The sequence below is a fragment of the Patagioenas fasciata genome, chromosome 3 (genome assembly GCF_037038585.1).
Source record: "Patagioenas fasciata isolate bPatFas1 chromosome 3, bPatFas1.hap1, whole genome shotgun sequence".
NCBI classification, from domain to species: domain Eukaryota; kingdom Metazoa; phylum Chordata; class Aves; order Columbiformes; family Columbidae; genus Patagioenas; species Patagioenas fasciata.
Window position 1 is genome coordinate 15,436,282 of NC_092522.1, and position 14,123 is coordinate 15,450,404.

Below are 14,123 nucleotides of genomic sequence, written 5' to 3' on the forward strand. Positions count from 1 at the left end.
CCGTCTCTATCTTGACCCATGAGCTTTCCCATCTTATTCTCTTTCTCATCCTATTGAGGAGGGGAACTAAGAGTGGCTGGGTTGGCATCTAGCAGCCACCCACAGTCAACCCACCACAGCAACAGAGCAGCAAAGCCCAGAAACACCTAGCAGCTCCAGCAAGCACTGTTTGCTCCCAACTTCTGCTAAATCCATTTGGGATGGTCACACTGAGCCCTAGCAGCAGCAAAGTCTTTCTCACCAGCAGCGGCTGCTTCCCAGCAGCACAGCTGGGGCAGCTCCACCATCTTGTGCAACTGGGGCCCAAGAGCTTAAATCACACTTAACTCACATTGGCAACAGTGTGGATGCAGGGCTACATCAAAAGGTTTGTGGCCAGCAGGTCGAGGGGGGTGATTCTGCCCCTCTGCTCTGCTCTGGTGAGACCCCACCTGGAGTCCTGCGTCCAGCTCTGGAGCCCTCAGCACAGGAAAGACATGGACCTGTTGGAGAGGGGCCAGAGGAGCCACAGAAATGATCAGAGGGCTGGAACAGCTCTCTATGAGGACAGGCTGAGAGAGCTGGGGTTGTTCAGCCTGGAGAAGAGAAGGCTCCAGGAAGACCTCATTGTGGCCTTTCAGTACTTAAAAGGAGCCTATAAGAAAGATGGAGACAGGCTTTTTAGCAGGGCCTGTTACAACAGGACAAGGAGTAACAGTTTTAAACTAAAGGAGGGGAGATTCAGGCTAGACATGAGGAAGAAGTTTTTTACAAGGAGGGTGGTGAAACACTGGCACAGGTTACCCAGAGAGGTGGTAGATGCCCCATCCCTGGAGACATTCAAGGCCAGGCTGGATGGGGCTCTGAGCAACCTGATCTGGTTGAAGCTGTCACTGCTTATTGTAGGGGGGTTGGACTAGATGACCTTTGAAGGTCCTTTCCAACTCAAACTGTCCTATGATTCTAACACATCAGATCCCCTGGCCTGGTCCCACTGGGCAGAGGGTCCCACCAAGCAAAATTTTTCCCATCTCCTGGCAGCGTCACACAAGCAAGCCCTGCACAAGGCGGACACGATGCAAAGCCCACCTTGCAGCTGGCAAATGGAGCCAGGACAGCCTGCCAAGCTTCAGCAAGAGGAAGCCTACACCTATGCTGAGTCCACTTGCAGGGTTGGAAATCTTGTGCTTTGCTGAAGAATGCAGCAAAACAAGAAGCAGCTACATGGCAAAGCTGCCATGGAAAAGCACAGCAGGGATGAGGGATCTGAGGAGCAACTTCTCAAACCCAAGGGGACACAGGAGACACAGATGGCCCATGTGGAGCCCCACACCCAAGAGGCTGCAGGCCAAATTGGCTACCCACGCATATTTCATGGGAGACTGTGGCTCCTGCTACCACAGGTAACAACCTGGGATCTGAGTACACACTAAACACTTGCAAGTAAGTTTTCGTGCAATGCAGGAGGCTAAAAACAAACCATGCAAGAGAAAAATATCCCAAGCTACTCTTTTCAGGTTTGTCATCTGCTTCAGTGCTGAACACGTGTCTTTGCACAATTTGAACACCCGTTTTTATCTGCCATGGGATAATTCGTTGCTTCTGCCTTTGAGAAGGAGAGATCACAGCTGCTGGAAGGCTGCCCACAATACCTTGGTCAATCTGCAACCAGCTTTGTGTCACAAAGAAGAGCTTTCCTTTGAAAAATCCAAGCAACTAACAAGCAACTAAGACATCACTCTTGGCTTTTAAGACAAGCAGGATCGGCATTTCTTACCCAAAGGAGCAGATGTTTGGAGCAGCCAAAAAAACTTGCAACTTAATGAGTGTTAAGAGTTCATCTCCCATCCGCATTCTCTTCATTGTTACAGCTTGGATTTAGGGCCATGTTTTTCAGGGTTAGAGAAGTGCATCCCTGTGTCCACATGCCAAAGCAGTCACCTCCAGTTTCCCCAACATCTTCACTGCAATATTCTCCAGTAGTGGCTGCTCAAACTGTTTCAAATCTCATCACTATGTGGAGATGGTCTTTAGTAAAATCCTCTCCTCAGATGAGCAGACACAAGGATTTAAACCCAACCTAGGAGACCAGCTGCTGCAAAATGTCCAGCTGAGTGGCAGGCTCGCTTCTAAAACACGGTGTGGAAACTGCCAGGTCACACAGCAGTCTATCTAGGTTTGGATGTGCTGGAGAAGGTTAGCAAGTAGGGCTTGTCTTTTTGTTTGGGTGGGGTTTTTTTGTAAAGAAAGAAATTAAACCTAGCACACTAAATCATATCCTTGAGAACACCTGAGAGATTTCTCCGACATGTCCATGTGAGGACACTTCTACAGGTTTGAAAGCATGTACATTTTTTAGTGCCTGTAATTATCACTTAACCAAAAATAAAGCCCCAACTGCTCACATTGGTGCAATAAAAGGCAAGAATCTAGCTACAAGAGCTGTTTCTCCCCACCCTACCACCTTCTTTAATCTCTTCCATCTCTGAGTCAATCAAGTGAGGCACAAATGACGACAGGTAAGTCTTCTCTTCCCTGTGACATATCCAGAGTCACTTCCCTCTAACTGTCCTTTGATCAACTCCCCACAGTATAAAATCCTTTCTAATCCTCTCTCCTCCAACAGGCTGTTTTTCACCTTCATTGAAGAACGAAGAAACTCTAGCAGTGACCCACCTCTCCATAGAAGAAGAGTAGTAGAGGTCCTGTGTGCTTCTAATGGTAAGGGGTGGATGGGGAAAACACCTCATCTTGGCTTTCCACCTAGATGTCTGGCACCCTGGCAGCTGCGCCCTCTCCCAGGACAGGTACGTGCACCTCCCATCCATTCTCACTATGCAAATCTGCTCAGAGACCCACAATACAACAGAAAATCCAAGAGGAATCTGTAACTCTCCAACATCTGTGTGCTGGACCAAGGACCTAAGCACCAAGCAGGGGTACTCAGTGCAGGAGGCAACACATTACAAAGTGAACACAAGTCAATAAACCTTGAGTTCAACTCTACTCCCCACTAGAGAGTACTACAGTCTAGCGTAGGCTCTTCAGCACACCTTCCCCTTGGCATACATGGTCCACCTCACCAGAGACAACCTTTCTACAGCTGCCTGTTTGCAACACTGAAGAAGACGAAGAGATCTCAGAATGGGGTAGCTCTGTTTTATCAGCAGCAAGGTACCCTGCTGGCTTACTCGATGGGGATACTTGCAGAGGAATTTGGCCTTACCTGGCTCACTCTTCTTCTTGGATGCAGCCCTCTTCTTGACAGGTCCTTCATGCTTCTGTTCCTCATGGGTTTGAAGAGCATCAACTTTCTTGATGGAGGTGGAGCTGACAACTGGAACACTTTGCTGCGTGCCAACCGGTAGAATGGCCACAACAGGCACCTCCTTAGGGGTCACCTCCAAGACAGGAGAACTTTTGGGGACACTGACAGGAGGTGAAGCCAACACCGGGCTAGGAGCAGGCTCTACCTTTGCCACCTTCTTCTCCTTCTTCCTCTTCTCCTTAGGTGATGGAGCAGGTTTTTCCTTTTCCTGGGGGGCCACTGACACTGCTGTGACTGGAGACTCAACAGTGACAGGCTCAGGTACCGCAGCAGGCTCAAGAACCACGTCCTTGGGAGAGTCTGTCACTTCCTGAGTCAGCTGCTGTTCCGGGATCTTTCCATTAGGTTTCTCTTCCTTTTTCTTTGCTTTTCCTTTTTTCTCAACAGGTTTCTCTTTCTTCTTTTTCTCTATTTTCTGCTGCTGGGTCTTCTCAAGCTCTTTGCGTTGCTTGGCCAAGGCTTCCTCATAAGATGTCTCCTTCATGGAGAAGGTGGACACCAGGAAGATCCCGATGGCTGATATCACCATAAAACCTCCAAAGACCATAACACCCAGCGTCTGAGGGTCGTACACATCCATCCTGACTTATTTTTCTGTGCCTGCAAGACATCAGAACAACAGTTAGTAGAGGGAAAAAAACCCTGATGCAACAGCCCCTCTGAGCAGGGAGTTCCATATTGACATCCGTGTCTCTAAATGGCACCATACATTGAAAAGACAAACACTCAAGATTCACAAAGCTTTGGTGAGGGCAGCTTGCCTACACACCCCCAAGTTTGTGCTCCTCCACTTCCACTACATTGCTTATGCACAGGGTTCCCATTATACTGCAGCAATTAATTGCACTGGCTGCAGCAATCTCCAGAAGAACTGAAGAAGAGGAAGAAAAAAAACGGAGATGCAATCAGTGCAATCAGAGACAGACATAAGCAACTACCCATTATGTGTTCAGTGGGATGGTTTTGCACTACCATAGGCAGTAAATGCAGCCCTGTGGCAGTAACAGAGCCCATTTTCAGACTGTTTGGTGCAGGCTGGCCAAGAGTTGGCCTCTCCCTGCACCATCTAGCCTTTTCATTGCACCCAGACACACATCCAGGTCTAAACTTTGGAGTAAAACATCCCCCTGGAAAGACAGAATATGCACAGAAGAGCTTTTCCCACCTTTGCTGCTGCCCTGGACTTCTCCCTCTGCCACCTGCAACCTGCCCAGCCTGGTGGAAAGGACACATGGCGACCGTGTCCCACTGGGCAACTGCTCCCAGTTCACAGCAAAGAGCGGTAACCCAGCAATGATGCATAGACATCACAGAATCATAGAGTAGCTGGGGTTGGAAGGGACCTTCAAAGAGCTTGCAGACAGATGGGTGTCCACAGTTGAAAAGCAGGCTGCCTCACAGCCCTCTTTGTTGCCTTCCCCCAGTTAGTTTGTCACATCCAATGCATTTTTTGTCCAGCATCACGATCAAAGCCTAGGGAGCATGATGCCCTGGTTGAAGCCATTCTTACTCACATGTGAATCACAGAATAGTTTGGGTTGGAAGAGACTTTCAAAGTTCATCTAGTCCAACTCCCTGCAATGAGCAGGGACATCTTCAACCAGATCAGGTTGCTCAGAGCCCCACCCAGCCTGGCCTTGAATGTCTCCAGGGATGGGGCATCTACCACCTCTCTGGGCAACCTGTGCCAGTGTTTCACCACCCTCATTGTAAACAGTTTCTTCCTCATGTCCGGCCTGAATCTCCCCTCCTTTAGTTTAAAACCATTACCCCTTGTCCTATCTCCGCCCATGCAGAGAATCAAGTTATGGCCATTTCCTTGAGATGTAAATACCAATAAAAGTCAGAAATTCAAGCTAAAAATCAATACCAACAATAACAACAAAAAAAGCATGGTCATTAATTATCTCATCTCCGCAACGGATGCCCGCAGGAAGAATTTAGACTTGCAAACAGAGTGCTGGATGTGGCACTTCTCTTTCCACCTCTGCTATGAGCTGATGGGTAAACTGGGCACAGGGTCCTTCCTACTGTCCTCTCCAGCCTCAGTTTCTCCCAGCAACACAGACTATACTGTGTGGCCTGAGCTCTGGCAGCCAGGGCATAGCCACACACACAGAAAGATGCTGCTATCTCCATTCTTCTTAATTGCTAATTGACCCTCTCCCATGTTTCAAAGCCAATCCCTTCTCTACTATCCCACTCATGTGTTTCTCCCATTAGGTCATCATCTCCATGTGGCCCCAAGGTGGCTCATGAACCCCAAATGCTGAAATTGGGCAGTTAGTCTGCAATGGGGCACTTTATAGGAGGTGCCAAGCTGCAGTTTCTCATCATTGTGCCTCAAAACATAATCAGGAAAATGCAGAAAATCCTCAGCTATCAAAAGTTCCCATCCCCACGCTTAACTGTAAACATTATCAAATTTCCTCTTTAAGAGGTTGTGGGCTGAGGAGGGAGGAAGGGGCTGAAGGGGAGGAGGCAAAAATAAGAATAAAACTAAGGAGATCAGCATATTTTCAAAACCTCAGTCCTCACAGGGAAAGAACTCAAAGCCTTTTCCTTTCTAACAACCAGAGCGGTGAACTTGCGGATGAATCTGAATCCCAAAGCCACTCGTGCAGTGAGAAGGTGACAGCACAACGAAAAACTCTCCTCCAACACCCAAGCAGTGTGTGCAGAGTTGGAAGGAGCTGCAAGTGTCCGTCTCTCACCAGAGACATCCACCTACCTGGGGAGGGGTGTTTCAGCCAGCAGCCCAGCTCTCGCCATTTCCCTCTCCGAGCATCCCCAGCGAAGCGGCAGAGCTGGTGGGCAGGCAGGGGCGCTGCCCATGCCAGCTGGAACCAGCCTTCCCAGCAGGGCCAACCTTCTATCCCAGGGCACGTCTTGAGATCCCAGCTGATACTACAGGCACCGCTATTTCACGTCTGCCCCAGCTGTTTCAGATTAAAACAGTCTCAGCCTGCTCTATCCCAGCACATCGTGTGCTACCTCCAACTAGGTAGCAAAGCCAGCACTTCGGGATCATCCCCACCAGGACAGACAGACTGTTCCTAACTTGCACTGTTAAAAAGGGCTGGATTTCCTCTCCTTCACAGTAAACAAAAAGCAGGGCTAGAGAACCCATACCCATGACCTTGTGCAGCTTTTAGGGCTACACTGAAGCACCCAGGAGCTGTTTTAGGGGCAGAACGAAGTGACCAGTGTTCCTCACCCAGCAAACCCTACACATTGTTAAAAAAAGCTCCCTTCCTGACTTCACACTGCCACAGATTCATATTTAGATAAAAATCTGCCACTTCAGCTTAGGGCAAGGGCATCACCAAGTGCTGGCAAATGTACTCCAACTCCATCAGCCGCTACTGCCACCTCCAAAAGCAGCTGGATGGAGCCCACGGAGGATGTGAATGGAGGAAAAAAATGAAACCTCTACAGAGGCATTCAGCATGCACAGGATGGATGAGAAAGGGTGGCGTTATTACACAGAGACAAGGGTGGTGCGATGGGTGAGACGGTGGTGCTGGATGCAGTACCATGGTGCTGTCACCATTCATCTGCCCCGCATCCCAGCCCATGTTGCTGTCCCTACATCCCACCCCAGATTGCTGTCCCCACCAAAGCCCTTACAGGCAGAGGGTGTTTGAACCCCACACTCCTTCTCACCTGCAGGCAGCCTCACCCAGCCTCACTGCAGTAAAAGCTGCTTGTACCTTGCCTCCTCTCAGGCTTTACAGCCAGGGTCAGATAATGATGCAGATTAGCATTAAAGTCCTTCCTAGCTAAACAAACAAAAAAACACCACACAATAAGCCCCCCTCACAAAACAAACAAACCAACCAATACAAGAAAAAAGCAGCCCAGAGCACTAACCTAATGGAGCTGTGGACATCTCATACTTGCTGGAAGAGCTGTCGCAGCAGCAGAAGCTTGTGAAAGCAGCTGAGATGTCCTCACAGGCCACTCGCAAGCTCCCACCACTGCACCACAGAAACCCCACACTGTTTCCAAGGGCAGGCCCACCAGGACAAAATCCAAAATTAAGACTGAGAGATACCAACCGGGCAGCAATCACTTCAAGCAGCGCTATCGTGGCAAAGGGAAACTTTGGTCCTGTCTCAGCACTTGTGCCCTGCAGCCCACAGTGTAGGGCCAGTCCTGGCAGACCTGGCACTGACTCCAAGGAGCAAGTTCTACCAGTAGAGTTCCTCCTGTGGTTGAGACTTGGCATGGATAAGCCCAGCAACTCGTTCAGGGAAGGGCCTATCACTCCAACAGTGCAAAGACAGCAGCAGGTTGTATGCTGCCACACGTTTAAATCAAACCAGGCTGGCTTTGGCATTTGGGGGATAAGAAAAATTCTTCCTCTGGGAACTTCCTGATGCATAAATGCAAGAAGCAATGCGTTGCAGCATTAGCATCAGGAGCAAAGCTCTGCCTTGGCATTTCCTGACCTCACTGTCTTCACCCTCCCGAGGGCTGAAAGTTTGCTCCTGGATTTGCACAGCAAGACTCAGTTCCCTTCGCAGGCGTAGCAGCAGGAGCACGCATGCCTTTGCCTTCAGCAGGAAAGCCCTACACATTTCCATCTGCAGAAGGCCTTAACCAAGACACGGAAAAAACAAAGAAACGAAGGTACCACTGCTTATCTGCTTGTGTATGCCCAAAGGATAGCTTTGGAAGTATAGGTTCAGCTTGACAGCCAAGCTTTGAAGAGGCTTGAAGACTTCAGCATCTTCCCTTCTGTACCTTCTCCACACTACTTTGTCCCTACAATGGCATTTTTCAATCTGATGCCCAAGCTGCCTTTGGAGAGGGTTTTGTGCCTAACGGGTGAAGGGACATCACCAGCTATCAGAGTCCAGGTTCAAAAAATCAAGTTCATGTCTGACACTGAGCATGTTTACCCACACGAAGTTTCTTGAGCAGGATCATCCTCTACTCCTCACCCAGCCAAAACAGCAGAAATCATAAAATATCTCCACATGCAAACTTCTTCCACAAAATAGCTTGTTCAAATAAAGCTGTTCACCACCACCAGAACAGGAGTAAGACAGACCACTGGTATTTCACTTAGCCTTCTCACATAAAGGAGCCAGCTGAAACGCCATGCTCAGACTCTTCTGTTCCTGTGGCTTTTTCTTGTTATTCATCAAACTTCCCAACATCCCAGATAACAGATCAGGAGACCTGACCTCCCTCACTACCCTGCATGGGCAGTCACCTCTGACCTGAGCAAAAGTCCAACTTGCCCTAAGGAAGCAAAACCGGTAAACCACTCAGCCTTGCTGGCTTTTCAGCACCAAACAACTTCCAGGACAAACCAACCCACAGACACATGGCATGATGGCACTGGGGCCGCTCTCAGTGCCTTGTGGTGGCATTTTCCAGAGACAGCTAAGTGTCAAAAACCAGGCTAGAGCATTCCCACCTGTTCAGTCTTTCCTCCCCTCTCAGACCACTTCCATGAAATACACTACAGAAACCTTATTTATTTACATGGCCAAAGGAAAACGTATCTGTCATCTCCTCTTGGTCTGGATGGGTGCTGCAGATGGGAAAAGATGTTCTTTGCAAGCAGGACACTGTTCCTCCTGCAATCCAAGGCTTGCACTTTGCCATAGTGTCAAAGTGGCATCTCAGAGCAATGTAGAAGAGGTGATGGGGTGTCTGTGGGCACAGAAAGAGAGAACTGGGTTTGTGCAGCCGGGCTATGTATGGCCTGCAGCAACACCTGCCTGCAAAGCACTTGCAGCTACCTTTCGTCTACAGCACCTCCCAAGAGGTTAAAAAAACAAAACAAATAAAAAGCTCTCCCCACCCTAAATACACACACACAAGTCAGTTGAAGCAGGCTGACACAGGTTTACAGCTTTTTCCAAAATGCAAATGTATCTCCTGGGCCATCGTGGTGAAAAATGGGCAGCACCTAATGGACCAGCCACTGTTTGGGGCAAGCATTGCCTGGTTTCCAATTGAAAAAAATAAGGTCTTGTCTCCTTCCCTGCCCCTGGTCTGCAGCTTCCCTCACTCAAAGGCAGCACGAAGGCAGAGACATGGCCAGGGACAGTGTTCCTCCAACAAAAAGGAGGGAGATGGAGATGGAAAGGGACCTGGGAGGCCCAATCCTGTCGACAGCAGGGCAGCCTGGCAGCAGAAGGCAGCAGCACTGCCAGCAGATAAAGGACAATCACCAGATACTTCTCCTGGAGCTTCTCTCTCCATCCTGTTGCAATAGGGACAAAAATTAAAAACAAATGAGAAAAGCCCATACACCGTGAGCAGACCCCGCCTGTGTCCCCTGCAGCCTCTGCTTAAAAACATTTTCTGTGTGACTGTGCATTTCCAGCCTTCTGGCAGCATGTGTTACTCTTTACAGCAACTCCAGCTCAGCCGTCGCACCGACTGTCAACAGTTACAGCTTGACTTAACTGAACGTGTCTTAGCACTCCATTAGCTCTCGCAGTGTGGCGGCAGCAGCCAGGGCCCTTGGCAGTGCTGCCAGCTCCCTTCCTAAGCCTCGGAGAGAAAATTAAAAAAAAAGGGGGAGGGAAGAAGAAAACATATATATACATGAGAAGAACATAATAGCACAGTAACAGAGATGCAGCTTGACTAACTTCTGCAGCAGCTATTACAAATTTTCTCTTCCCTCCCCAGCCCCAGGCACCGTTTCACCACTGGCCCTTATCAGCTTCTGCTTGGGGTTCACATCCCAGGTAGCACCTGCCTCACTCAACTCCTTCCAGCCATTTCCCGGCGATGCGGGCAAGGGGAGGCCACTGCCATCGCTTCTGTAAAGAGGAAATCTGACATTTCAGGTGGGGAGGTTCCACGTGCCCTTCGCCAGCGGTATGAGAAGTGGGGTGTCCGCCAGCAAACCCACGGGAAAGCTGGCAACATCCCAGCTTGGAAAGATTCCGGGGTCGGAGGGTCTCCGCTTATGGGGTCGCAACCTCTCTCCAAATGCTTTGTGCACCGCTGGATCCCGTACTACTGGGGGTGTCCCCAGGCTAGAAGGGATTTTTAGGGTACTTAATTAAGGAAAAAACAAAACATCAACAAACAAAAAACAAATAAAACATAAAATACTAAAAATAAAATAAAAACTAGAATAAAAAACAACAACAAAAAACCGAACAACAGCCTGAGAGCTGCGACCTTCTGTAACCGCGCTTAATCAGATTAATGAATTTCATCAGGTCGGCGCCCGGGCAAGGGAGTCGGTCCGAGCGCTGCGGGTGATGGGGCGGGGGCGGCGCGGCCCCTCCCCGGCCCGGCCGGCCGCACGCGCCGCCATTCCGCACCGCCCTCGCCGCGGGCCATTCATCCGCCAGGACCCCCCCGCAAACGTGGCCAGTCCCCAAACCCGGGATCCCATCCCCCCCGGTCCTTCCCCGGTTCCACGCGGGACACCCTCCTGTGCGTGGGAGCGGCGGGGCGAGGCGGCGGGGACGTGCGGGTGTCCCCACCCCGCTCCACGTCTGCTGACAGCCGGGGGGGAGCGCCGGGTGGGGGGCGCCCCTCGCAGCGGGGGGCAGCCGGGGGTGGGGTCCCACAGGGCGACGCTCCAGCGTGGAAAGGGCAGGGAAACGGGAGAAGGGAGGGCGACCGCCGCCTCCTACCCACCCGAGTCGGGTCACGGTCCCTCCTCGCCGCCGCGGCCGTGTGGAGTCGTGGCACTTTCCGCCGCTGTCTCGCCGGGGCTCGGCCGGCCCGCCCCGGCCCGCCCCGCCGCTCCGCGCTGCGCCGCGGGGCCCACTCAGAGCGGCGGGGCGGGACGGGACGGGACGCACCGCCCCGGCACTGTAGGGCATGTAGTCCCCGGGTCACCCCGCGGGCGGAGGGCTCCCTTCCTCCGCTGTGGAGCGTTGCCCGGGGCTGGGCCGGGCTTGGGCAGCGGGAGAGCGCGCAGTTGCCAGCCGGGGAGGCGGACTGGAGGGTCGGTACCGAGCGCCCCGGGCTGGGGAAGCCTCGCAGACCTTTGCCCCAGCGGTGCTGGCGCGTTGAATTGGTCTGTGCCGGCTGTGGCTGTGTCAGCTCCAGCCCTAAAGCACGGCTAGGAGAGAATGGATGGGAAACCTGGCTTGGTCCTTGCAAGGGGTGGGGATGCTGGTTCATGCTCTAGACCCTCCTCAAGTGCTGGGTGGGGGTGCCACAAAGCAGGCCAAACCCTAAAGATACCTGACCTCAGCAGGAGACTTTTTTCAGGGCTTGCAGATGTTGTGTGGTTAAACTGTGCTGGGTCTGGTTCGTCATCCACCATCTTGTGGGTCCCAGGGCCAGGGCAAATGCATGCCCAGAGCTGCCCATGATGGCTGGTGCCACCCAGCATGGTGGCTGTCCTCTGGGCACACACCCTCTGTGTGCCTTCTGGATTGGCCATGACCTGTGGTGGGACAGAAGACATTGGAAGTGTATTACTCAAGCGCCTGTTTGCACCAGAGGGAGTTAGCTATCTAGAAGCGATTTGGATGCCTTAGTACCTTGGAGATGAAAAGGGAAGGGTTGAAAGGGACTCCCTTCACATAGGAAGGGTCTCATTGTTAGGCTGAACTGTTGGACAAGAGCCAGGGATCTCTGGGAGATGCTGTATGCTTCCAGTCAGTGCCATAAGAACATGAGAGCCCTCTCTGACCAAAGGCCCACCTCCCCAGGAATGTGCCTCCAAAACCAACCCAGCACCTAGAGACCCAACCAAGCAGGAGCCATAAACTGGTAGAACAGAGGTTTGCTGCCTACTTGGTAATTCAGAGATTGCGCTGTCTACGCTTTTCACCCAAAATCGCACAAAAGGTCTAGGTTTGGGTAGGAATATGCCTCCACATCTGCAGCCCAGCTCAAACCCATCTCTCTCTGTTTCCCGCTCCACACTGGCCACGTTGTGGTGCACATTTGAGCTTCTACACTTGCTAGGTGCTGACTGTGGAGTAAGGAATTAATTTGCTATGAAAGTGGTGGAGAAGGAGTGATAATTTGACATCATAGGGCAGACTGTCTGGATCTTCCAGCCTCCTGCCATCTCTCTCCTTGCAGCCTGTTGTAGATCCTTGTTACTGCATTTCAGTGACCAGACCTTTTCACTGGGTGGCAATCAGGGCTGCTCTCAGCAGCCTCTCTGGGGTTTACATCAGTTACTGCTGCATCGTTGCCCCTTGCACAGAGAACAAGCCATGCTATTGAGGCTGGGCTGGGGACGAGCAGCAAGCAAGTCCTGCCCACAGCCTGGTACATCTCAACACAACAGCAAGGAGAATAAGTGACTGTTTCGTGCAGGCTGATGTCATGGGAGAAGAGAAAAAATATGCTAATGAAGAAACATTTTGACTAGTTACGATAATATGGTTTCTGCAGAGAGAACTGAAATAGGCACAAACATTTCTATTCTCAGCAGTCATGAGAACTTTAAGAGTTTTGTGGGGTTTCTACACACTGCAGGCAAACTAGGCAGAGCAAGGCTCTCCACCACAGGCAAGACCTGGACTGACAAGACCCACAAAAGCAAAGGGCAGCTGTAGGCAGAGAATGACTCCATGTTCAGCCCTTCAGGCAAAAGCACAATGGTAGGTGTCCAGTCCACAGTTCTCCCATGAGCATCAGCTGGTTAAACCCGCCAAGGACCTTCTCACACTGAAACACTCAGAACCAGAGATGGGTCGGGACAGCACTGGTGTCCCAAGCCCCACAGGTCCCCGTTTCCCCAGCTGCAGCCACAGTGGAGCAGGTCACCCTGCCCAGCCACTCACCTTGCTGCGAGCATCTGTGGGGGCAGGGGAGTTACCTCATGCCTGAGAGATGTGGGACTGGGCTCTCTTGAGTGCTCATAGTGAAGCTTTTGCCATTTGCCCTGAGTACTTCATTATTCACCTGGGCAGGGACTAGCATGCACTGCCCCAGCCAGGCACCCAAGCAATGGGGATGTGGGCTCACTCTTACTGTCTCCAGCCAAATGAATAATTGATTGTCTGATTCAGTGTGGAACAACAAGGGCAGAGTGATGCATGCATATGAGGGGAAATGTATGTCAGAGTGGAACCTGGAGCAGACAGAGCTGGGATGTGAATATGGGTGTCCTCTGCCACCACGGCATGGATGTGCTCGGAAAACACCTCCCTCCCCAGCTGTGTTTCGGGTCTGCAGACAGGTGTTCAAAACCCTTGCTTGCTTTCTGCTCACTGATACCTATGTGGTTCACAGCTGGTTTACCCCACAGCACTCCTCCCATCACCCATAGTCACCAACTGGTCTGTTCATCGTTCTTCCCCACATATTTTTAGGACATCAAGCCTATACCTCCCACCATGGTGTTTTCCTCTGATTCTTGCACTGTACTGCTGATCCAGGCCATTGGGTCACAGAATCACAGAATGGTTGGGGTTGGAAGGGACCTCTGGAGATCACCTAGTCCAATCCACCTGCTGAAGCAGGTTCACCTAGAGCAGATTGAACAGGAATGTGTCCAGGCGGGTTTTGAATGTCTCCAGAGAAGGAGACTCCACAATCTCTCTGTGCAGCCTGTTCCAGTGTTCTGACACCCTCAAAGTAAAGAAGTTTCTCCTCACGTTTAGATAGAACCTCCTATGCATGAGTCTGTGCCCATTGCCCCTCATCCTATTGGTGGCCCACCCTTGAGATATTTATAAGCAGAAATAAGGTCCTCTCTCAGCCTTTTCTTCTCCACATTGAACAGACCCAGCTCGTATATTATCAGTATAATTTGCTTTCACCCCATATTGAAGGAGTTCTCCCTAACTACTAATTTTCAAACTCCTGCCCAGAAGCAGCATCCAGCTCAAATTCAGAGGTCTGTGTACCC

At 51.1% G+C, this 14,123-nt stretch overlaps 1 protein-coding gene across 3 annotated transcripts in view; it reads right to left on the reverse strand.

Annotated features, from left to right (window-relative positions):
- Positions 1 to 11,084, reverse strand: part of RRBP1 (ribosome binding protein 1) — a 32,295-nt gene extending 21,211 nt beyond the window's left edge. For 2 of the 3 annotated variants that reach the window (XM_065834997.2, XM_065835000.2), the window contains exons 1-2: positions 10,937 to 11,084; positions 3,206 to 3,907 (exon numbers count right to left, since the gene is read on the reverse strand). In XM_065834997.2, coding sequence (XP_065691069.1) covers positions 3,206 to 3,887 — 682 coding nt within the window. In that variant the 5' untranslated portion in view covers positions 3,888 to 3,907; positions 10,937 to 11,084. Of the gene's footprint in view, positions 1 to 3,205; positions 3,908 to 8,806; positions 8,949 to 10,936 lie in introns of those variants that run through there. The other variant, XM_065834999.2, reaches the window with a different exon arrangement.
- Positions 11,085 to 14,123: the final 3,039 nt, after the last annotated feature.